Consider the following 26,247-nt stretch of genomic DNA (forward strand, 5'->3'; position numbering starts at 1 on the left):
GTCCTGACCACTGCAAGTCTGTAGTGTCATGGAATTACTCACAAAATTTAAAGACTGACTAGCAAAATCAAACAAAACCTAACCCAAAGGTAGCCCTTAAATCACTCACAAGTAGTTCTAGTTATTAAGAAACAAGGAAATCATTCCCAACTTACAAATGCACTATACACCTACAGTTTGTAAAAATGACTATTTAGAATACAGAACGCATTTTCCCTTAGTAATTAATGATCAGATTTCCCTAGGTAACCCCCAGAATTCTACCTAAATTATAATGTGGCTATAATACTGAGTAATTAACAACAACCATGATAAGGACTTTAAAGGCATATTACTGTGAATGTATGTATTTCATCTGTATTATCATTAACTAAATAAGCTTGGGAGCTAGTATAGGAATGCAGTCATCATTTACAAATATTGTTTCCAGAGAGAAATGCTTCCACTCTGTGATAAGAAAGGTGAATAAAAAGACAACATGAATATGTCCCCGCCCATCTCTCCTTCCTTTCCTGGTCCTTCCTGCTGGGATTATTAGACGGACAAAAATAAGCTAAAAAACAGAGTGAGCAGCTGGAGGAGGGGCAGGAGATATTATCAGGTCCCTACATCCCAGAAATGGTACATCTAGCCAAAATCACATTCACAGAACCTGGACTACCATTCCCCTAAGGATGGATAATCAAGATAGTAACATGTTTGTGACTGCCTTTTGCCCATTCCTTCCTATTATTTTAGGACTCTAGGTCAAGTCAAGAAATAATGAGGCAACTGATCACAGAGCATTCTTTCTGCACTATATTCACTGACTACTGGCAATAATAAACCTGCAGGGAAGTTAACAGTACCAGGGAATGCTAGTGAGGTGCTGTCACATGCCAATGCCACCCTGTTAAAAAGACAGGGACTCTAAATACTATTTTGAAGAATGATGATAGTAACTTTGTGCTAAGACATTGTTTTCTTACTTGTTCCCCCAGTAACCACAGATACACATTTAACAAATAAATAGCCTTTGCGATATCTTATTATCAACCAAATTTGAGAAACACCCCACTAACCCAAACACAAATTCATTCTAGGCAACAACAACAAAAATAAGTAAGTGGGACTATATCAAACCAAAAAATGCCTGCACAGCAAAAGAAACCAACAACAGAATGAAAAGGCAACATATGGAATAGGAGAAGATATTTGCAAATATTTGCAAAATATGATAACATATATATGTTGTATGATACCATACAGTGCAATAGTGCGTGCACACACACACACACACAAACCTTATTTTTCAAATGGCACAGGAACCAAATAAACATTTTTCCAAAGACATACAAATGATCAATAGGTATATGAAAAGGTGCTCAACATCACTAATCATCAGAAAATGAAAACCAAAACCACAATGAGACTGTATCTCACATCTGTTAGAACAACTATCACCTATAGACAAACACATCAAAAAGTATAAAATATCAGGAATTGAATTAACCAAGAAGGTGGAAACTTATACTCTGAAACCATAAGACAATGATGAAAGAAACTGAAGACCCAAAGAAATGGAAAGATATATTGCACCCATGAATTGGGAAAATTAATATCGCTAAAATATTCATACTACCCAAAACAACCTACAGAGACAATGTAATCCCTACCAAAATTCCAATGGCATTGTTCACAAAACTGGAACAAATAATCCCAAAATTTGTATGAACCATAAAAGATCCCCAAAAACCAAAGCAATCTAGAGAAAGAAGAACAAAGCTGGAGGTATCACAAATCCCAGATTTCAAACTATACTACAAAGCTATAATAAAGTCAAAACAGTATGGTACGGGCACAAAAACAGACACACAGATCAATGAATAGAATAGTGAGCCCAGAAATAAACCCATGTTTAGAAGGTCAATTAATCTTCAACAAAGGAGATAAAAGGAACAGTCTCTTCAGTAAATGGCTGTTAGAAAAACTGGACAACTACATGAAAAAGAATAAAACCAGGACCACTTTCATTATAGCATATACAAAAGCAAACTCCAAATGGATAGAAACCTTAATGTAAGACCAGAAACCATAGAGCTCCTAGAAGAAAACATAGGCAATAAGCTCTCTGACATCAGTCGTAGCAATATTTTCTTTTGGATCTGTTTCCTCAGGCAAGGGGATCAAAAGCAAAAATAAACAAATAGGGCATCAAACTAAACAAAACTCTTGCACAGCAAAGGAAACCATGAGCAAAATGAAAAGGCAACCTACTGAATGGGAGAGGATATTTGAAAATGATATAACCACAAGAAGTTAATACCCAAAATATGTAAAGAATTCACACAGGACACCTAGGTGGGTCAGGCGGTTAAGAGTCTGACTTTGGCTCAGGTCATGATCTCGCAGTTCCTGAGTTTAAGCCCCACATCAGGCTTGTGCTGACAGCTTAGAGTCTGGAAACCACTTCAGATTCTGTGCCTCCCTCTCTCTCGCTGCCCCTCCCCCACTCATGCTCTGTGTCTCTCCCTCTCAAAAATAAACATTAAAAAAAATGTAAAAAAAACAAAACCTCACATAACTCAATATCAAAAGAACAAACAATCCACTTAAAAAATGGGAAGAGGACCTACATGCACATTATATAATAGAGAACACATACAAATGGCCAATAGGCACGTGAAAAGATGTTCAACATCACTAATCATCAGGGAAAGGCAAATCAAAACCACAATGAGAAATAAGCCAGACAGACAAAGATAAAAACTTCATGGTATCACTTACATGTGGAATATATATTTTTAACAAATTTTTAAAATTTATATCCAAGTTAGTTAACACATATTGTACTAATGATTTCAGGAATAGAATTTAGTGCTTCATCACTTAACTCTGATAGACATCTTAACTCTGATAGAATACATCAAAAAAATGGTAAGATCCTTCTCTCTAGGAAGGCAAAGTAGGTGGCCAGGGGACTGGGTGAAAAGGAGATTTTTCACTGTTCGTTCTTTCCTTTTTTTTTTTTTTTTAATTTTGAACCATAAGAAAGAGGGGGGAAAAAAGCATTTCCTACTTGCCCTCACAAATTATAGAGTACCATCAGAGACATACATAACTCGGGCAAAAAATGAAGTCATTGTCACTAGGCAAGATACTTTTCCAAGTAAGACAGTGCTACACATTTTATATAAAAGTAAGAGTCAACATGACAAATCAATGTAAAAGTCTGCAATTCTCAGTGAAACACAGTTGTTAACTCAGGAACCAAACAGAAATGAGTTCAAATCCTAGCTCTTCTACTCAGGGATTGTGTGGTCTTGGATAAGTTATATAATTTCAACTTAAGTTTAGAAAACAAGATTAATAATAATAGCACCTATACCCCACATGGTATATAGAATGTGGTGTAAGAATTAAATATGATTTACATGTTTAGCATAGTGCCAAGTACATGGTAAATAAGTCCATAAATGTTATTTATTTTCATCATCAGTTGGAGGCAACATAGAAAAGTAGTTAATATGGATTTGGATACTTGGACTTGAATCCTGGATCTATGCATTAGCTTTTAATATTTAGATAGTAAACTAACCTCCTTAAGCCTCAGTATTTTTTCCTCATTCATAAAATGGTAATAATATCATTACTTGCATCATGAGAAAAGTCATATAACTTAAACAAGATGTCAAATAAAACTTTGGAAATTCACTAGGCAAACACAATCTTAACCAAGTGTTCAAAGTTAACATCCCCAATAACAGGATAAACCAGCTACATGTGGTTGTTCAAAGCACTGAATGACATGTTCACAAAGTAGCTAATAAAGTAACAAGCATATAGTATTAATAAAGAACAACCAAAGTTCTTCATAGTTACATAGTTTCTCTGAGGGAAAGGTTTGGTTTCAAATAAACAAGTTGCTTTTATTTGTACCTTGTATAATATTTGCAAATTGTTATTATATATAACTATGTTATTGCCAGTTTTGAGTTCTCAGGCTGAAATTATCCATGAGGATAAAACAAACAACTTTGCCATTACAGCATGATGCTCTCAAATGACCTAATAAGTAGACTAATGACAATTAAACAGTTCAGGTAGTATCTCTTTGGAGTTTAAGTGTAGTAAATATCCTATTATCTTTCAAAATAAATACACTGGTGAGGGCTTAATGTGGCTCCCAAGGATTACTGAAAAAAATAATCCTAACCCTATGAGGAAAAAAAACAGACAATAGAAAATAAATAGGGGCTATTTTTCAGTCCAAAAACTTTTCAATACAAAGCTTTGAAAAAAAACAACAAACTCACGCCAATTCATGTCCTTACCTACACCCTTTGGTAGCTTATACTGACCTAAACTCTGTACCACTCAACCATTACATAAATACTATATAACTCTATGAGAAATGGGAAAAACAAAACCTAACTCAATAACTTGTATAAGAATGTGCCAAATACTGTATCAACAGCTGGATTTTATTTTATTAACAAGAGCAACTGGAATACTCATTCTAAAACAAGGGAGGACAGGTTATAAATATTTTAAATATCATCATCAGAACAATGTCACCCACACAATAAATTTTCAGTCATCTGTTGAAAATCTCAAACTGAGAATTAAACAACCAAGAATACATAAGTATATAAACCTATTTCCAGTAGTCAAGGAAGATGCTCCTAATTAAATAAAAATATTTTCAGAAAGTAGTAAGTAACTAACCTGGCATTTTAGAACATGGGCATTTATTACCACAATTCCATAGACACATGGCCACATGCAGGTTCTAAGGATTAGGACCTGGAGAGTCTGGGGGGCCATTATTCAGCCTAAGACACTGTCCAATCAGAACACCTATAGTCCCAAGAGGGATGGATAAACTCCCATTTTTTTCCCTCTCTGTTGTCCTACAGATTGGCTCTGGACACAATCACAGTAGTGGAAAGTGTGGCACCAGCCTTCCGATAGGTAAACTGAAAACAGCAGCACCAGGGAAAGAGAAAGCACTATGGATACTGAAAGGAGGAAGGAGCTCAGGAGAGTTGGTTTTGAACTCCTTGGTTCATCTCCTAACTGCACATGCATGGATCAGAATCTAAACATCACCACAAAGTCTGAGAACTAAAATTTAGGACAGATCACTGTCTAGGTTCCAGACTGGCCACTGGGTGGTGCACACATGAAACATATCCAAATAACACTGCATGGCCTTTGATAACTCAACATTGAACCATCAACCAAAATGGAAAAAAAAGATAGATTGGAACCTGCAGCCTAAATGATCAACATCAATGATCAACAACCTAAGACAACAAATATATCAACCTCTCCATAGATTTTTAAGAGAATCAGGGGCACCTGGTGGCTCAGTTGGTTAAGCAGCCAACTTCAGCTCAGGTAATATCTTGCAGTTCGTGAGTTTGAGTCCCACATCAGGCCCCGTGCTGACAGCTCAGAGCATGGAGCCTGCTTTGGATTCTGTGTTTCCCTCTCTTTCTCTGCCACCGCCCCTCTGTCCCCCACCCACCCCAGCTTGCACTCTATCTCCGTCTCTCAAAAAGAAATAAATGTTACAAAAAAAATTTTTTTTAAATAAAGAGGATCAGAATCTCATAGCATTGTATTAAAAATGTCTGGAATAAAACCCAGAATTACATAGCATGTAAAGACCAGGAAAGTCTCAATTCAATTAGGAAAAGACAATCAACAATTACATGAGACAGATACTAGATTTATCAAAGACGCTGGGGGAGCCATTATTAAAATGACCAAAGAAATGAGGGTAAACTCACTGTTGAACAGAAAGACAGAAAGTCTTAGTACAGAAACAGAAGATATAAAGAAAAACCAAATGGAAATTTAAGAACTGAAAAATACAGTAACAACAACAAAAAATACCACCTCGCTAAATCTACTAATTGGAAATTTGGGAAAACAAGCTCCTCTTTTAAGAATGACAACTCTGGGGGTGCCTGGGTGGCGCAGTTGGTTAAGCGTCCGACTTCAGCCAGGTCACGATCTCGCGGTCCGTGAGTTCGAGCCCCGCGTCAGGCTCTGGGCTGATGGCTCAGAGCCTGGAGCCTGTTTCCGATTCTGTGTCTCCCTCTCTCTCTGCCCCTCCCCCGTTCATGCTCTGTCTCTCTCTGTCCCAAAAATAAATAAAAAACGTTGAAAAAAAAATTTAAAAAAAAAAAAAAAAAAAAAAAGAATGACAACTCTGGGGCGCCTGAGTGGCTCAGTTGGTTGAGCATCCAACGTCAGCTCAGGTCATGATCTCAGTTTGTGAGTTCAAGCCCTGCGTCAGTCTCTGTGCTGACAGCTCAGAGCCTGGAGCCTGCTTCAGATTCTGTGTCTCCCTCTCTCTCTCTGCCCCTCCCCTGCTCACACTCTGTCTCACTCTCTCTCAAAAATAAACATTAAAAAAATTTTTGGGGGGGGCGCCTGGGTGGCGCAGTCGGTTAAGCATCCGACTTCAGCCAGGTCACGATCTCGCGGTCCGTGAGTTCGAGCCCCGCGTCAGTCTCTGTGCTGACAGCTCAGAGCCTGGAGCCTGCTTCAGATTCTGTGTCTCCCTCTCTCTCTCTGCCCCTCCCCTGCTCACACTCTGTCTCACTCTCTCTCAAAAATAAACATTAAAAAAATTTTTTTGGGGGGCGCCTGGGTGGCGCAGTCGGTTAAGCATCCGACTTCAGCCAGGTCACGATCTCGCGGTCCGTGAGTTCGAGCCCCGCGTCAGGCTCTGGGCTGATGGCTCAGAGCCTGGAGCCTGTTTCCGATTCTGCGTCTCCCTCTCTCTCTGCCCCTCCCCCGTTCATGCTCTGTCTCTCTCTGTCCCAAAAATAAATAAACGTTGAAAAAAAAAATTAAAAAAAAAAATTTTTTTTTTTTTTAATTTAAGAATGACAACTCTTTGGGGCGCCTGGATGGCTCAGTCAGTTAAGCATTGGACTTCAGCTCAGGTCATGACCTCACGGTTCGTGAGTTCAAGCCCCACGTCAGTCTCTGTGCTGACAGCTCAGAGCCTGGAGCCGGCTTCGGATTCTGTGCGTATCTCTGTCTCTGTCTCTCCTCCGCCTGCACTCTGTCTCTCAAAAATAAAATAAAAACGTCAAAAAAAAAAAAAAAAAAAAAGACAACTTGTGAAAGCCAATTCTATTACTCACTAACACCTCAGTATTATTTTAATCAGATGGCTTCTTTCATAACCCAGTGGTTCTAAATGAGAAAGATATATTTCAACTTTGTCACAACTTTAACCATCCCTTTTTGATAAAGTGCCCACCGAGTTTCCACTCAGTAACTACTGAAAAAAGTTAATGAACAGAAATAAATAGTATCAAATCATAACTACTTATTAGATGGAGAAAACAAATTAAAATTGACTACCAGTTACAAAACAGGTCTACTGCTTCACAAGATGTATTTAATATATCTTGACACTCAAGATGCTGTTTCTTTCATGTGAGAAGGGTAGGTCCCTCTGCAGATCTAAATCATATTTATGTGTTAAAACAATGTTCTTAGAAAGATGAATTTAATAAGTATTACAATATACAAACCAAGAAAATGTATGCTGTGACTTAAATCCAATGGCATTTCATCTCTACATTAGTGAATCTTCACAAAAATTTATTAATACAAAATAACAGAATACTGTAGATACCACTTCACACCCACTAGGACGTCTATAACCAAAACACAGATACTAACAAGGTTGGCTAGGATGTAGAGAAGTTGCGACCCTCACACACCATTGGCGATAATGTAAAATAGTACAGCCACTTTGGAAAATATTCTGGCAGTTCCTCAAAAGGTCAAACACAAAGTTACTGTATGATCCAGAAATTCCATCCAAGGTATATACCCAAGAGAAATGAAAACATACATCCACACAAATGCACATGAATGTTCACTGCATCACAATTTATAATAGCAAAAATTATAAATACTGCTAATATCCATCATTAGATGAATAAAGAAACAAAATGTGATATATCCATACAAGGGAATGTTATTCGTCAATAAGAAGGAATGAAGGACTGACACACACTGCAACAGAACATAATGTTTTTAAGATCTAAGTCAAAGAAGCCATCTAAGCCACAAAAGACCATATATTATATTATTCCATTTTTTTTAAAGGTTTATTAATTTTGAGAAAGACAGCATGTGAGCAGGGGAGAAGGGGAGGGAGAGAGAAGGAGAGGGAGGGCAGGAAGGTCAGAGAGAGAGAGAGAGAGAGAGAGAGAGAGAGAGAGAGAGAGAGAGAGATAGAATTCCCAAGCAGGCCCAAGCCCAGTGTGGAGCCTGATGCAGGGCTCGATCTCATGAACCATGAGATCATAACCTGTGCCGAAATCAAGAGTCAGACGCTTAACTGACTAAGACACTCTGGAGCCCCTATATGATTCCATTTTTATGAAATACCCTGAAAGATAAATCTATGAAGATGGAAGTACATTAATTACTATATTAGCCTAGGGCTGGTAGAGGAGGGTATGGAGAAAATAGGGATGACAAAGGTATAGGGTTTCTTTTGAGGGAGAGGAAATTGGTTGTGGAGTGATGGTTGCACAACTCTGTGAACAAACTAAAAAGCCATTAATTGTATCCTTTCAATGGGTGAATCAAATAACATATATTATATCTCAATAATTAGGAAACTGTTAGAGAAAAAGCTATTAGGAAATAATACTCATGTTTCATTTAAAGCAAAGATCTGTTATACATAGCAAAGTTGGTTTAACACATTTTTCTGAAGACTGCTCCTATAAGCCTTTTTACTCCTCATCTAAAATTTTTGAAAGTCAAATGTAAAAATAAGAAAGAATGAAGATAGGAAAAATAGTTCAGAATAAATCTTATGTATGTACTGTATGCCAATATGGTTTTCTATATAAATTTCAAAACACCACTGGAAATTTGGAAATTAATGAGAAAATTTGTCATTTGGAAATTAAGGAGAAAATTATTCTTCAGAGAATACTATTAAAGTTGCCACCAATATATAAAATAACTTAAGCAAACTATTTTGTCTACTACTAATTTCTATGAGTAATGCCAACTATAAACTGGTTTTAAAAAGTATACACCTGGGTGGCTCCGTCGGTTAAGTGTCTGACTTTGGCTCAGGTCATGATCTCGTGGTCCGTGAGTTTGAGCCCTGCATTGGGCTCTGTGCTGACACCTCAGAGCCTGAAGCCTGCTTCAGATTCTGTGTCTCCCTCTCTCTCTGCCCCTCCCCCGTTCATGCTCTGTCTCACTCTGCCTCAAAAATAAATAAACATTTAAAAAAAAAAAGTATACACTATTTAAGGGGCACCTGGATGGCTTGGTCAGTTAAGCATCTGACTCTTGATTTCAGCTCAGGTTATGATCTCATAGCTCGTGAGATGGAGCCCCACATCAGGCTCTGTGCTGACAGTGTAGAGCCTGCTTGGGATTCTCTTTCTCTCTCTCTCTGCCCTTCCTCCACTCATGCACACACTCTCTCTTTCAAAATAAATAAACATGAATTTAAAAAATGATAAACTACTTAAAAAAGCTAAACTCTACCCAGAATCCGTCAAAAATGAAAACACATTTTTAGAGATGCTACTAACTTGATTTTGAAGAGTATCTCAGCTTCTTTCACATTAGACAAGAAAAAAACCTAATTCTTTTTTTTTTTTTTTTAACGTTTATTTAGTTTTAAGACAGAGAGACACAGAGCATGAACGGGGGAGGGTCAGAGAGAGGGAGACACAGAATCTGAAACAGGCTCCAGGCTCCGAGCTGTCAGCACAGAGCCCGGCGCGGGGCTCAAACTCACAGACGAGATCATGACCTGAGTCGAAATCGGCCGCTTAACTGACTGAGCCACCCAGGCGCCCCAAAAAAATACCTAATTCTTAAGCCTGATTTTTCCTTTCCTCTGAGGTCAAGTGCTTCATACAGGTGGAATTTTAAATTTATTTTTTAATTTTATTTATTTTGAGAAAGCACTGTACAAGAGCAGGGGAAGAGGAGAGAGTGAGGGAGGGAGAGAAAGAATCCCAAGCAGGCTCCATGCTGACAGTGCAGAGCTGGATCCCACAACTGTGAGATGATGGCCTGAGCCGAAATCAAGAGTCAGATGCTTAACCGAATGAGCCTCCCAGGTGCCCTACAGATGGGATTTTATATCTAGTATTTTCCCACTGTTATTATGAATGGTAATTTAACAACATGCAAATGATGTGATTAAAATTCATCTTCAATTCACCACCTATATTTTATCTTGATGTCCCACATTACTTCAATGGCAAATAAAACTCACTAATTAAATTTTGCATCAGTTATTTTATGCACAGTTGGGACACAGAAGGCCAAAAAGCATAAAAGTCCATGGAATATTAGAGGATAGAAAGACAGCCTGATATAGATAGATAAATAGAAAGATAAATATATACAAAGTATATATGTATGTATCACAACTAAAATACTTAAGCTAAAATACATTTGGAAGACCAGTATAAAAAATTAACATTTGTCTCACAAAAAATTATACTAAAAAACTGGTGGAACGTTATGGGATGATTTAGCCACAGATATGAAAACTAAGCAAATGAAAAAATAAGCTTAATTGTTAACTACAGGAAAATAAAAAATAAAAAAATAAAGAAAACTAAATCATAACATACCATGTTGCAAAAAATATTTATATATCATAATACTGTAGGGGCGCCTGGGTGGCTCAGTTGGTTAAGCGTCGAACTTCAGCTCATGTCATGATCTCATGGTTCGTGAGTTCAAGCCCCCTCTGTGCTGACAGCTCAGAGCCTGGATCCTGCTTCAGATTCTGTGTCTCCCTCTCTCTCTGCCCCTCCCCCACTCATGCTCTGCCTCTGTCTCTCAAAAATGAATAAACGTTCAAAAAAATTTTAAATATATATATATATATATATATATATATAAAATCATAATACTGTAAAAAACAAATACTGATTTATCCAAAAACTGTGATATACTGCACTGAGAAGATGTGGAGGGGAGTGTATAAGAAAGCTAAATATTTCCTGCAATTGGAAAGCAAAGAGTAAAAATCTAAAATCAACTAAGAAACAGCAGTAAAGACTACTAGTTAGGAGACAGGTATATAAACCAGAAGCTATTTCTAGAAAATGGTTGCCTCAAGATTGAGGTAGGTGGGGGGACTCTTGGTTTTTAACTAGCTCTTTCTGATTCTGCTTTGACCATGTGCATATATCACTATGATAAAAAAAATAATTGAAAAACTTGATTTGCAAAGCAGGTTAACTGGCTGCTACTGGAGATGACTCTAGGTAATGGGAATAAAATGGAGGTTTACTTTTCACTAATACTTCTGTAAGTTTTAAATAGTGAGCCACAAGCATACATTACCTATTTCTTTTAAATCAATTCATAAATAATAGGTCACAGGATTATAAAACATGAAATACAGAGCAACTGAAAATAAGAGCACTATAATTCAATTTAAATAATATAACTAAAACCTTCATTGCATATATTTTTCAAAAGGCAATTTTATTAAATAAAATTTTCATCTATATAGGAATGACTAGCCTCCACAGGACTGTCCAATCTATTTAAATAAATTCCTGTTTCTACTCACCCTGGATGATAATACAGCTTATATGATATAGCTTGTGGCAGAAACTGTTAGCTGTCTACACAATATCCTTTTTTTCTTTCCTCCTCAGTAATAGAACCTCAATTTTTTCCATGATATTAGTGATCAATCATAAATCAAAACTTGCATTTCAGATCATCTGCTCTTATAATTTGATTTGGGGGCCCTTATTGGAAACAAGGTTTATTTTCTCATTCTACTGAGACTTAATGTTTTTGGTCACATGGAATTCTTCGACCTCAGTATGAGAAATGCTGTAAAATGCTTTTTCTTTTTAAGGTTTTATTTTTGTTTGTTTTTGTTTTTATCAGTTGGTTGTTTTTGCACATTAATTTTTTTTAATCTTTTAAAAAATCTTTATTTATTTATTTTTAACTTAATTTTTTATTTTTTTAGATTTACATCCAAATTAGCTAGCATTTAGTGCAACAATGATTTCAGGAGTAGATTCCTTAATGCCCCTTACCCATTTAGCCCACCTCCCCCCCCCACAACCCCTCCAGTAATCCTCAGTTTGTTCTCCATATTTATGAGTGTCTTCTGTTTTGTCCCCCTCCCTGTTTTTATATTATTTTTGTTTCCCTTCCCTTACGTTCATCTGTTTTGTCTCTTAAAGTCCTCATATGAGTGAAGTCATATGATTTTTGTCTTTCTCTGACTAATTTCACTTAGCATAATACCCTCCAGGTCCATCCACGTAGTTGCAAAAGGCAAGATTTCATTCTTTTTGATTGCTGAGTAATACTCCATTGTATGTATGTATGTGTATATATACATGTATGTATACACATACATACATACATACGTATGTATGTATGTATATATATATATATATATATACCACATTTTCTTTATCCATTCATCCATCAATGGACATTTGGGCTCTTTCCATACTTTGGCTATTGTTGATAGTGCTGCTATAAACATGGGGGTGCATGTGTCCCTTCGAAACAGCACATCTGTATCCCGTGGATAAATGCCTAGTAGTGCAATTGTTGGATCATAGGGTAGTTCTATTTTTAGTTTTTTGAGGAACCTCCATACTGTTTTTCAGAGTGGCTGCACCAGCTTGCATTCCCAAGGTTTTATTTATTTTTAAGAGAGAGAGAGAGACAGAGTACTAGCAGAGGAGAGACAGAGAGAGAGGGAGACAACAGAATCTGAAAAAGGTTCCAGGCTATATCTAAACTGTCAGCACAGAGCCCATTGCGGGGCAGGAACTCATGAACCGTGAGATCATGACCTGAGCTGAAGTCAGATGTTTAACCAGCTGAGCCACCCTGATGCCTATCCCTTTGAGGTTCCACCACAGGATCACTAAAGGAAAATTCATGCGCATAGGACATAATAATCTATAATTTAAGTCCCATTTCCCCAAAAAGACTTACCAAATTTTATTTAGATAGATTACTACCCTCTCAAATTACTTTATTGTTAAAGAACAAATTGTTAAATTTGTTAAAGGGAAAATGTTAAATACTATTTTTAGAAAAAATGAAATAATGCTATTTGCTCCATATTCTTAAATATTGTTTTATTATATCTGCCCTACAATCCATATTTTTTTTTCACATAAGAATTATCGTAGAGCTTCATAGGCCTGTGTCAGGTATCTATCCTGCAGAACCATTGACTATTAGATGTTAAGCACAAGTCCATATCATAAAATGTTTGTGTAACATGAGAGTACAAAAATAAGTTCTAATACTCTTCTTAAATTCAGAGAATAGAGTACTCCATATTACTTCCCTCCCTTCCTCAAGCCAAAAGAAAAGGAGCCTTGCCTAAACAAAGTATCCAGGATACCTCTGTATAGTACCTGTTTTTAAAAATTTTTTTAATGTTTTATTATTTATTTTTGAGATAAGAGTGCAAATGGGGGAGGGGCAGGGAGCAGGGACGACAGAATCCAAAGCAGCTCCAGGCTCTGAGCTGTCAGCACACAGCCCAACACGAGGCTCGAACCCACCAGCTGTGAGATCATGACCTGAGCCAAAGCTGGACACTCAACCGACTGAGCCACCCAGGCGGCCTGTACATTACCTATTTATATCTGACAGACTGCCTGTCTGACCAATAAACTAATCCTAGAATTAACTGGACAAACCAGATTACCAGCTCTGTTTGTCTTAGGTAACTTCCTGTTGCCACCACACCCAATAGCAAGTCCTGAGATTTGGTCTCTACCTCTTTTCTCGTCTCTAAAGATACCTTGTCTTAAGTCTTCTTAATTGTCTAATTAAGTCTTAAGACTTAATTGTGTGTGACTTGACACAATTACAAGTCATACAGCATAAAACCACAGTGTCACCAGACATTGGTGAAGTAAATTATTGGTATACCTTCTCAATTAGCTTGGCAGTGGTTTAAAATAATTAAAGAATTTCTTTGAAGTTCTGGGTTGAAACTCCCCTTCCATTCACTAACATCCTTAAAGCAAATATTTGTCTCTTTTCATAGTTGATCTATTCCCACATCAATGAAAAAGCTGAAGTCTCCTTATACCCACAGGTGCTTTGAAGAAGCCTATTACAGGTTCAGGTTCAACCACTAGGTTTCAAGTCAAAACTGCTCTCCTTGGAATCAGTCAGTGTTCTGAATTCTGCCCGTGGAGAATCCCTAGCTAGCTTTTTTTCTTTGCTGTTTTCACACCTTAATCCATATTCCTAAAACTGGATCCTTGCCCTCACAACTGGCTCCTTGTCCTACTTTATTATGCATACTTTTCTTGGAAACTGATTATCCTGGATCTTCTATTTTTAATGATCTCATTCTGGAATTTCCTTGCTTTAACTTCAAGTTTCTCAAAGTGCAATTTAATCCATACCTTCAGATCAGGAGAGAAAAGGCAGAATTCCAAATTTATCATTGAGAATTCCTTCCTTTTCACTGCCCCAACTTTCCCAGCCTAACCTAGCCTACATCCTTTCCCCTCCATTCCAGGCTGATTTCAAAGGCCACTAAAACATCATAAATTTAATGGCACTTCTAACTTCTCTAATTACAATCAAGCTGGTCATATTCCTAATTCTGACAACAATTCTGATCAATAGTTTGGAGGTTCTTTTGCCTCAGAACTTAAATGACTAGGAAAAGACCCTGAAGTAAATTAATAAAGTTAGAACTAAAGCCCAAATATTTAACAAAGACTGAAAAGGAAATGATACATTTTATCAATAGTCAATTTTTATATTTCAGGCTCACTTTTCCAAGTAGTATAAGTGTTCTTCCTGAAAAACACAAAATGTACATCCAATTAAATATTTTACAAAGTTTTTGAGGGATAACTGAAGTATAATAAACTGCATATATTTTTTATTAGTTCCATTTTATTTTTTATTTTTTTTTAATGTTTATTTATTTTTGAGAGAGCTAGAGCATGAGCAGGGGAGGGGCAGAGAGAGAGGGAGACACAGAATCCAAAGCAAGCTCCAGGCTCTGAGCTGTCAACACCGAAGGGCTCGAACTCACGGACCGCAAGATCATGACCTGAGCCAAAGTCGGACACTTAACTGACTGAGCCACCAAGGCAGCCCTAGTCCCAGTTTTCAAACTGCACATATTTAAAGTATACAAACTAACCAGTTTTGTGATGCCATGTCATACCACTGAAATCATCACCACACTGAGAACATAACATTTTTATCACTTCAAAAGTGTCCTAATGTCTGCATATAATCTATCTCTCCCTCTTCTTCCCCCTGTACCAACAACACCCAGTAAGCTTCCTTTCAGGATAACTTTGCAATTTCTAGAATTTTATATGAATGAAATAATAAGCATGTGTTCTATTTTTATTTGGGTTCTTTCACTTAACACAATGATTTTGAGATTCATTCATGTTTTTGCATGTATCAATAGATCTTCCATTTTATTGCCGAGTCATCAAATATAATTTGACAAATTTGTAAAAAGAAAATCCTCATTGTGAAAACATCTTACTATATTTATGATGTCTAGAACAGATATTTTTAATATGCTTCTGTGTTTTTTTAAGTCTACTTATTTATTTGGGGTGAGGGGAGGAAAGGAGGGGCAGAGAGAGAGGAAGAGAAAGAATCCCAAGCAGGCTCCATGCTGTCACAGCAGAACCCAACAAGGGGCTCAATCTCAGGACCTGAGCCAAGAGCTCATGACCTGAGCTGAGATCAAGAGTCAGATGCTTAACTGACGAAACCACCCAGGCACCCCCACTTATTTTAAAAGGAAGAATGTCACAGAAAAACTGCACAGTGAAGAAATATATTTTATTAATCACCTCTGGAAAAAAAATAAGAATTAAAAACTTCAATGATCTAACTCTAGCAGCTAAAAATACAGGACTACGTTTCTTTAAAACTTACTCCCATGGAAATGAAAAAAATGTAAAACAAACAAAAAAAAAGGCACCTGTCTGGCTCAGTTGGAGTATGAGACTCTTGATCTCAGCGTTGATAAATTCAAGCCGCACACTGGGTATAGAGATTACTAAATAAATAACTTAATCCCGTGGATTAATTTTTTTTTTTAATTTTTTAATGTTTATTTTTTGAGACAGAGACAAAGTACGAGTAGGAGAGGAACAAAGAGAGTGAGAGATGAGAGAATCTGAAGCAGGCTCCAGGCTCTGAGCTGTCAGCACAGAGCTTGACACGAACCATGAAATCATGACCTGAGCCAAAGTCGAATGTTCCAAGCACACCCCCCCTCTTTTTTAAGAGAGAGAGAGATCACACACAACCCAGGGATGGGGGAGTAGCGGGGGAGAGACAGAGACAGAGAGACAGAGACAGAGAGAGTGAGAGGGAGAATCCATAGCAGGCTCCATGCTCAGCTTGGAGCCCAACATGGGGCTTAATCCCATGAGCTTGGGATCATGACCTGAGCCGAAATCAAGAGTCAGATGCTCAACTGACTGAGCCACCCAGGTGCCCCTCCCATAGAATAATTTTTAAATGTGTATTATTGAGAAAAGTTAATATGGGAAGAAAATAAAGCAATTTTTACTGTATGTACTGTAACCCGTTTATTATTACAGGCTGTCCAAAGTTCAAAGAACTTTTATGTTTTCACAAAAAATCACAGGCATTTTACAATAAATATCTAGTTTAGATAATGTGTATAAATGAAAGATTCCTACTAAAGAAAAATACTATAAAAAAAAGGATGGATTGTAGTAAAGACTTCCTTTCTAGCTAAATATAAAAACATTTTTCAATAATTTGCTCTCCTATACTAGTTTGCATACACATAGGAGGATACACTGTTTCTTATACCATTTATTTCTGAGAATATATCCTTGAAAATCCTAAAATTGGCTGAAATGTCCCTTAACTACAAAATTAATCCAAAAATCCTAACTTTTATTATATTTTACATAATATTTGAAGCTACAATATATGTAGTTATATTGCTTATACATGTGCATTGCTTATAAATTTTTATTTTAAATTATAATGTATATAATCTGCAATGTTAACCATTACAAAGCTAACAATTTTTTAAAGTCTGTCATTTTTCATAATAGCATATTATTTGGGTAATATCTCAGATTCTTAGAAAGGTGCTGCAGGATATTCTTATAACTTTAAGAAGAGGATAGGAAAACATGTATCCTAAAGCTCTAAGTATAAATGACTCAAAACACAAATTTTTTCCTCTTCATATTCTCAAGCAGCTACTCAGAAAAAGTATCAAGGTATTACATTTAAAAGCACATTAAGAAAGGATTCTCACATTTATCACTTAATGACAAAAATAAATATAAAAGTCCAACTGTATTTGTAACTCTTTTCCCTACATTTTAATCTAAATACTGAATGTAATAACTCGTACTAGTCAAAGATGACAGACTCAAAAGATAGTAACTACCATACGCAAGGCAAACAAAATAGTTCCATTTCTGCGACAAACAGAAATTTATTAGGTAGGTACTCAATAAAAGAAAGTTATGTTTATTCCACCTATGGGCATGGGGAGAAAGGGGAAAAGGTAAGAATTCAGATGTCTGCCCTCTACATTCACCCAAGTTTAGCAATATTAGTTACTTTCCCTATCATTTAGAATTTTTATATGAATTTTATGTTTCTATAGTCAAACTTAGCTAAATCTCACCAGCTAAACTGTAGCAGTTTTGAACATGGTTATAAATTAAATCTATCTTACTTTACCCTATAATGCCAATTAAGGAACATGCTATTGGAGAGATGTGTTGATCAAGACCGACTTAAACAGGATATTAATTATTTTTGTCATCTCCTACACCAGTCATGTCAGTAGCTCAGTTAATAAACCAATTCAAGTAAATGATTATGCATAAGTTAATGTCTCTAAGAGTATTTTTCAGTATCAGTATAAATAATTTCAATGACAGATGTAATACCACTTAGAAATTCATAATTTGTGTAATGTACTTGATGTAATATTTTAAATAAGAAGTTCACTAGTTCCATTATGCTCAATGACATATCAGCTCCTCTACTTTAACCTCTGTTTTTCAAAAGTTTATGAAGCTGTTTAAAAACCACTCTAGGATAGGGGTGTCTGGGTGGTTCAGTAGGTTAAGTGTCTGACTCTTGATTTTGGCTCAGGTCATGACCTCGTGGTTGATGAGTTCGAGCCCCATGCTGACAACAAGAAGCCTGCTTGGGATTCTGTCTCCCTCTCTCTCTGCCCCTCCCCAGCTGTCTGCCTATCTGTCTCTGTCTCTCTGTCTCTCTGTCTCTCTCAAAAATAAATAAACATTTTTTAAAAAATCACTCTAGATAAAATTTGGCAGTTAAGAACCAAAAAGACAATAATGCACATTTTTTTAAAGTCCATATGTATGTTTACAAGAGAGTGAAATATTCTGTCAATATTTTCATCTAACAGAATCCTTGGAATCTTTTCTGTCCAGAAATATCGAAATCTTGAAAAACAATGAAATTTAAGAACCAGCATAATTACACTGTGAACAAAAAGTGATGCAGTTAAACTCTAGTAAACGTTTACAGATTCTAGCTACAGAGAAAGATTTTAAAACCAGAATCCTGCTTAGTGTTCTCCTGTCAGCTATAATGCCAAGATCAGAATTTACCATAACAAATGAAAACATTAGCTATTCTTCTCTGGTGGATATAAATACATTAGTTATGTCAGTATATTACAACAGTCAGTGGTGAGTAGCATCAAATGCTGACAATAACTTTGAGTTGTCAAGGAAGTTGTTTTCATCATTTAAGAAAATCCAACATAAAGGGATATAATAAAAATACAGATCAACTAATATCAAAACAAGAAAACACTAATCATAATTCTGTGGTCAGTCCCCCTAAACCTAGACTATCTAGTAAATACATGTCCCTAGTCCCAATATGAATACTTCAGTATAAACTTACCACCTCTAATGGAAAAATATCCTACTGATCAACTGTTTTCACATGTTGACCACTGTGTCTGAAAATACACCAGGCTCTAAGATTGCTTTCACTTAAAATGTGTATTTTCCTCTAATCTGGAAAAGGTTAAATGTTCAAAGACTGCAAAAGTTACCCAAGCTGACTTCACAAATATTGGTTTCCTAGTCATTGTTGTAGTAAGATTTTGCAGAATAACATAAATATTTTTTAAAAATCATTAACAAATCAAATACTCATTAAGTTTACACTATGCACAGCACTCTGAGACATATTTTTTAAAAGCCATAAAGTCTGCCCATCAAGAATCATAACTTAGTTGAGAGACAAGATTTAAGTGAATACTTAGCAAACAAGCCATTATTTCATAAAATGTGCTACATAGTAGATAGAGGCAGGCTTTAATACCTATAAGGAATCAGAGTAAAACAATGTAGGCTAAAACTGTCGAAGGGAGCTATAAGGAGAAAGGTGGAATGGTATTACTATACTATCCAGTCATCCAGAGTTGAAATCAATCCTAAAATAGAAATTTAAGAGTTTCCAGTTAAAAGAAATCATTAATGAGTAGGTACTCATTAACGAGCTACTCATTAATGATTTCTTTTAACTGGAAACACTTTAAATTCATTAAAATGGTGAGAACTACTTTTAAGTGAATGTGAAAACAATAGGAAATGATTACAAATTAATACTACATGGAAATATTTTGTTATTAGAATTTCTTTGGGAGAATAGGAGTTGGGGGATGGGTGATTCCCTAAAGAAAATATACGCACTGGTTTATTAAGAACTAGTGACTTTGCTTCCAAAAAGGCCAAATTCAAGTATTATACATCTTTCATTTACTTACCATGTACTTCATTTTTACTTTGTTTTCTCAATCCCCTCAAATTTTATTCATTTAATATTCTATTCAAATAATATGTGGCTACTACTATTAGCAAGGTCAGAATTGCATCAACATATTTAATTACACTAATCTATCCTAGAAACAAGAGACTAATGAAATCAAAGCTTAAATTCTAAAAACTGTAAACTGTCATGAGTTCTTACTCTTAATCCAAAATGTCTTGAAATTTATCATAGCAAGTCTTCAGAGAAGGTAAAAACAAAATGGGAATTCAGTTCTAAATAAATCTCTTTTGCTCTAAAAATATACAGCTTCTCTCTTCTAGAAAATAATTTAGAAACTTACCGTGGCTCCTTAATTAACATATTAAGGACTAAAGTTACTGTCTTTTTAAGTTTAACGTCCTTTTGCACTAAGATTCTAAAAATATCTCCCCTTGGGATGCCTAGGTGGCTTAATCAGTTAAGCTTTGACTCTTGATTGACTCTTGATTTCAGCTTAGGTCATGATCTCAGGGTCATGAGATCAAGCTGTATTGCATGCTCCCGACTCTACCGTAGGTGTGGAGCCTGCTTAACAGTCTCTCCCTCTCCCTCTGCCTCTCCCTTGTCGCACACACAAGCTCACTCTCTCGCAAAAAAAAATTAAAAAGAAAGAGAAAAAAAAAAACCTCCCCTTGCTCTTAAAAAATATGTTATTACATTTCCTTTAAAGAAAAACACTGATTAACTAGGAAATGAACTTCTCTCCCCACCCACAATTAGCAGCTTAAATGGTTCCTGGGGCTTTTCTTATAGAGATACTGACATTAAAATAATGCTGTTGTGCCTCAAAATATTAACTTCAGAATCTCACCAAGAGTACCCTCTTCACCCAAATTTAAGGCCAAACTTCTCCATAGGATTGTAAGAAAGATCTCACAAAGGACATCACTTCATTTATAAATCCTATCATTTAACTTATTTCTCTGCAGCTGTAGAATACAGATCCACCATTCTGAGTCTACCTACTAAGACTAAATCCAAGCTTCAAAACTTGAATTTTGAATGGGAAATTCACATCCATTTTATTTAAAATGTGCCATTTCTCCTTCAATAAATTACTCTGCAAATATGAATTATACTAATAAAATTCTCTCCCTTTCCCAAACACACAAAAGCTGATGAAATCTATCTACTAACACACCTATCTCAGAGAGATGGCTAAAATAAAACATAAGCTCATTTATATAAATGTTAAAACTATTCCAGAGCTCAGCTTTTTTAAGTTCTTTCTGAGCTTTTTGGGGTTCACTCATCCTTTTGAGATTACAATGTGAGAAACTATTATAAAGACTTCATTTTCTGAGAAAATACCAGAGACTAATTAAAGATAAAGTACTTAGTTCCTTATCATACTTTACAACATACACAATATACTATAATACTAATCAATATACACATGCTAATAGTACCTGTCCTCACTTAAAATAAGCCTATGTCAGTAAATTAAGGCAAAAAAAGCTAACATCATCACTAAAAGCATTTATAGAATTTATATGTGTTTAATACAGTGCTAGAGTTTACACCAAAAGCCATTAACTACAATGAAACTGAAACCTGACACTATCATTGTTTACAAATTGTTTACAATTTAAAATTAAGATCATTCTTGTAAAATAACTACCTTAATTATTCTAGCCAGTGATGACTCTCAACAGAGTCCAAAGGACAGAGATCCCTGAAATAGTTTTGGGTGGAATGAAATTTATGGAATATTTACATAAAAATGATGTTGCAAGGAGTTCCACTTCCACCTTATATGTACAAAGTCTGAAAGAGAGTTACTCCTAACTTAAAAAACAGAAAAAGCCAGATAAACTATCATACAACATTTCTTGAGCCTGTCAGAGGCAACCAAGTAGCCTGACATCCCAGGAAGGACAGATTCCTCCAAAACATAGGATGCATGAATTGCCTGTCCAATAGCAGAACATGGGAGGAAGATGCAGGTGCTATTAAAAGAGAGTAAGAAAAAAAATCAGCTAAAATTTTAACTGATCTGTTTTCTGTTTCCATAGAGTTGGCTATTCCCACCATTTCATACAAATGGAATTTAAAAAATTGTGTCTTTGTGTTTGGCTTCCCTGACTTAGCATGTTTTACGGGTTCATCCATGCACATATCAGAAAACTTCATTCCTTTTTATTAACAAATAATATTTACAACATTTTGTTCAGTTGACAGACATCTGATTTCTGCAATGAAAACTACAAAGCATGAACAAAATTAAAAACCAAATGTAAAAACTTCCTAATTTCATAAGTCAAAAGATTTAAATATTGTTAAAATGGTTAATACTCATGCTGAAACAGAAAGCTCAATAAGTAGTATTAAGAAAAAACTTAACTCTATCATAATTCTGAAACAATGGCAGAATACATAATTTTACACAAGAATACATTTAAGAGAATTAATGCAACATATATCCTGATCCAAAAAAAGATAAAAATTAAAAATGCAAACCCTATATTATGTAAACCTCAGGTTCAAAAGCACACAACACAGGTTAGAAACAGAAACTGTCATTAATTAAGAATGGTGAATTATGGTTCTTTATAATATACCAAGCCTAAAATAACTATAATTTTCAGTGTTTTATTAACAGTTTCAGTGTTTTATTGTCATTTCATATTCAGAATAACATAGTGCATATCTGTGTCTATAGCTATAAAATAATTAACTATTTTTAGAAAGAGTATATTTATATCAACTTAGCACATTTTACCTCTACGGAAAATTTTTGGTAGAAATTAAATAAGCCTTTACAGGTTCCAGTGAGCTAGCATTTCATTTATAACACTTAATTTTAATTTTTTTTTCCTAATGTTTACTTACTTTTGAGAGAGACAGAGACAAAGCACAAGTGGGAGAGGGGCAGAAGGAGAGAGAGACACAGAATCTGAAGCAGGCTCCAGGCTCTGAGCACAGAGCCCAACGCGGGGCTCGAACCCACAGACTGTGAGATAATGACCTGAGCCGAATTTGGACGCTCAACCAACTGAGCCACCTAGGTGCCCCCACACTTAATTTTATACAATTAATTTAATTAGGTTTTACTAAAATGGAAAGGTTTTCTTTAACACAAAATTTATAAAACATATTCCCAACATAAAATTTATGTCAGAGTAACAAAGTTTATAAGAATAAGAAGCCAGTCATACAAATGGTCCCATGATTATAATCAGTGGCTATTAAAACTCAAAAATATAAAAGTACAACTGCAGATCTGTGTTACGCCCCTATGGCCTCTAAAAACACAATTATACTGACGTCTAAAATAAGACTTGCTTTAAGATAAAGGGAGGTAAACTTTTGAGAGACTCTTAAATACAGAGAACTGAGTGTTGCTGGAGGGGAGGTGTGTGGGGGGATGGGTTAAAGGAGTGATGGTCATTAAGGATGGGACTTTTAGGAATGAATACTGGGTGTCATATGTAAGAGATGAATCATTGGGTTCCACTCCCAAAACCAAGACTACACTGTATGTTAACTAACTTGAATTTAAATAATAAAAAATGAAATAATGAAATGAAATATAAAAAAAATAAAATATAAAATAAAATAAAATAAAATAAAATAAAGTAAAAATAAAATAAAAATACCTGTTTACCTACTTGGCAAGAAAAATAACTGTGAGGAAGATTATACATGTTAAGGCCAGAAGGCTCCTCAGGAACTCAGGCTGGTGGGTAACTATCTCAAAGGAAAACCTAGAATATAAAGATTACCTCAGCAACTTTTGGAGGCACTCCATCCCCAAGCACCTCCCTGATGAAGCAGTGTTGGCCCATATAGAATGAGAGTCCACAGGTCCTCTTGAAGGCATCTTTCAGTCGTTTCAGCTCTACGTCGGTAACTGTAATCCAGAAATTGAAGAGGGTAAGAAACCAGAAGAAAAAAGAAGTCTTTCAAAATCTTCATTTTTTCAAAATAAGTGTTGGCAAGGATGTGGAAAAAAGGGAATCCTTGTGCATTGTTGGTGGGAAGGTAAACTGATGCAGCCACAATGGAAAACAGTATAGAGGTTCCTCAAAAAATTAAAAATAGAAATAACATACAATTCAGCAGTCCGCTTCTGAGTATTTGCCCCCACCCCCCCCTTCTGAGCATTTATCCAAAGAAAACAAAAACACTAATTTGAAAAGACAGATGTGCCCCTATGTTCGCTGCAGCATTATTTACAATAGCCAAATTATGGAAGCAACCCTAAGTGTCCACGAACTGATAAATGGATAAAGAAGATACGGTATAGATATATCTAGATATATAATGTGGAATATTACTCATCCATAAAAAAAATGAAATCCTGCCACTGGCAACAACATGAATGGACTCAGACAGTATTATCCTAAGTGAAATAAGTCTGACAGGGAAAGACAAATCCTGTATGATTTCACTTATATGTGGAATCTAAAAAAACAGAAACAGACTCATAAATACAGAGAAAAGACTGGTGATAGCCTGAGAAGAAAGAAGGGATGAGGTGATGGACAACATAGGTGAAGGAGATAAAGAGGTACAAACTCCCAGTTATAAAATAAATAAATTACAGGGATGTAAAGTACAGCATTGGGAATATAGTCAATAATAGTGTATTAACTTAGTATGGTGACAGGTGACAACCATTTCATTATGTATATATATATAGTTTTTTCAATTTTTTTAATGTTTATTTATTTTTGAGAGAGACAGACAGAGCACAAGTAGAGTAGGGGCAGTGAGGGAGATATGGAATGCGAAGCAGGCTCCAGGCTCTGAGCTGTCAGCATAGGGCCCGACATGGGCTGGAACCCACAAACCGTGAGATCATGATCTGAGCTGAAGTTGGACACTTAACCAACTGAGCCACCCAGGCACCCTTCATTATGTATATAAACAATGAATCACTATGTTATATACCTGAAACTAATATAATATTGTATGTCAACTATACAATTTTTTTAAAATCAAATTAAAGAAATCTTTACATTTTTCCAACCAAATTCCAAATAAAAACTGGCCCTAAAAAATATAAATATTACTCCTAATAAAATATTATTCCTAATAAAATATTACAAAATATTATTCCTAATAAAAATATCATTTCTCTTTCCAGATAAGTATGACAAAGCCAAAGATATTTTGTCATAATTCCAATACTTTCCAATCTAACGAAGAAAATAAATGGGAAAATTGTTGACCCACTACTTTCCAACAACAGAATAGTAAACATACAAATTTTAGGCAGGGGCAAGGAAGAGGTAACAAGTATTTCAAATTAGCTGATAATCTAAATGGCATTAGATTCTGCAAATAATATGTTTTCAGCAACAATGCATTCATTTCCTTTGGGATAAAAATTATATTATCTGTACTTCTTCAGCACTTATCTATCCATGTGAAGGACAGATCCCAAGTTTAGCTTAAATTTTGTCATCATTTATGAAGAAAGTAATCTTCTATAAATAATTATTTTAACAAACTAACATTTTATTTTCTTTCCTTTTTTAAAAAAAATGTTTATTTTTCAGAGAGAGAGAGCAGGGGAGGGACAGAGAGAGACAGAGAGACAGAATCCCAAGCAGGCTCCACCCTGTCGGCACAGAGCTCGATGTGGGGCTAAATCTCATGAACTGTGAGATTATGACCTGGGCAGAAATCAAGATTTGGATGCTTAACCAACTGAGCCACCCCAGGCACCCTAACAACCTAACATTTTTAGGCCCCCATTATCAAAAAAATTAGAGTCATTACTTTATTTTAGGCATTGCAGACTTTTTTCACTGAATAGAACAATATCTGTCTACAAGGACAAGAAAAATACCCTTTAATATTACACAGTCAGTTCAAGGATCATAATGGAGGCAGAGAAATGGTAGATTTAGCCCAAGCTGGAAGAAAAGAAGACTGGACAGAGAGAATGATTACATAAAAATTTAAAGGCTAACCAAAGCCAAAGGAACAAAGGCATGTCAGGCAGAGATAATAGTTTGTTTCAAAGTACAATGATGTATGGAATGTATGGAGAATTCTATGTTACTAGAACAAAATAAACAAGGCAGGGGCAGTAAATGATAGACCTACATAGGCGGTCATTTGACCAAGGCATAAAAATTTTGCTCTGTCATAATAAGGAAGGGATATGGTCACATTCAATTCAGATACAAACTCCTGGCAGATAAGAAACAGGACATAGATACAATTCAGACAGTTTATTCTGCTAGTAGTGTAAAGAAGCAAAAAGTAGACTGCTAATACAAGAAAAGGAGAAGCTAATCTGGGAAATGTGTACAAGGAAGTCAGTAGAACTTGAAGCCTGAGTGAGAAGCTATCTAGAATACTACTCAGTATTCTAGTCAGGGAAACTTGTAAGATGGCATT

General features: G+C 35.7%; 1 protein-coding gene and 1 long non-coding RNA gene across 3 annotated transcripts in view; one reads left to right on the forward strand and one right to left on the reverse strand.

Annotated features, from left to right (window-relative positions):
* Positions 1–26,247, reverse strand: part of USP32 (ubiquitin specific peptidase 32) — a 242,241-nt gene that overhangs the window by 146,903 nt on the left and 69,091 nt on the right. For both annotated transcript variants that reach the window (XM_003996605.6, XM_011289074.4), the window contains exon 2: positions 23,616–23,743. In XM_003996605.6, coding sequence (XP_003996654.4) covers positions 23,616–23,743 — 128 coding nt within the window. The remainder of the gene's footprint in view (positions 1–23,615; positions 23,744–26,247) is intronic.
* The window catches only part of LOC109494292, a 124,639-nt gene that overhangs the window by 83,273 nt on the left and 15,119 nt on the right, over positions 1–26,247 (forward strand). The window lies entirely within an intron of this gene.

This window comes from Felis catus, chromosome E1, assembly GCF_018350175.1.
Source record: "Felis catus isolate Fca126 chromosome E1, F.catus_Fca126_mat1.0, whole genome shotgun sequence".
Classification (NCBI taxonomy): domain Eukaryota; kingdom Metazoa; phylum Chordata; class Mammalia; order Carnivora; family Felidae; genus Felis; species Felis catus.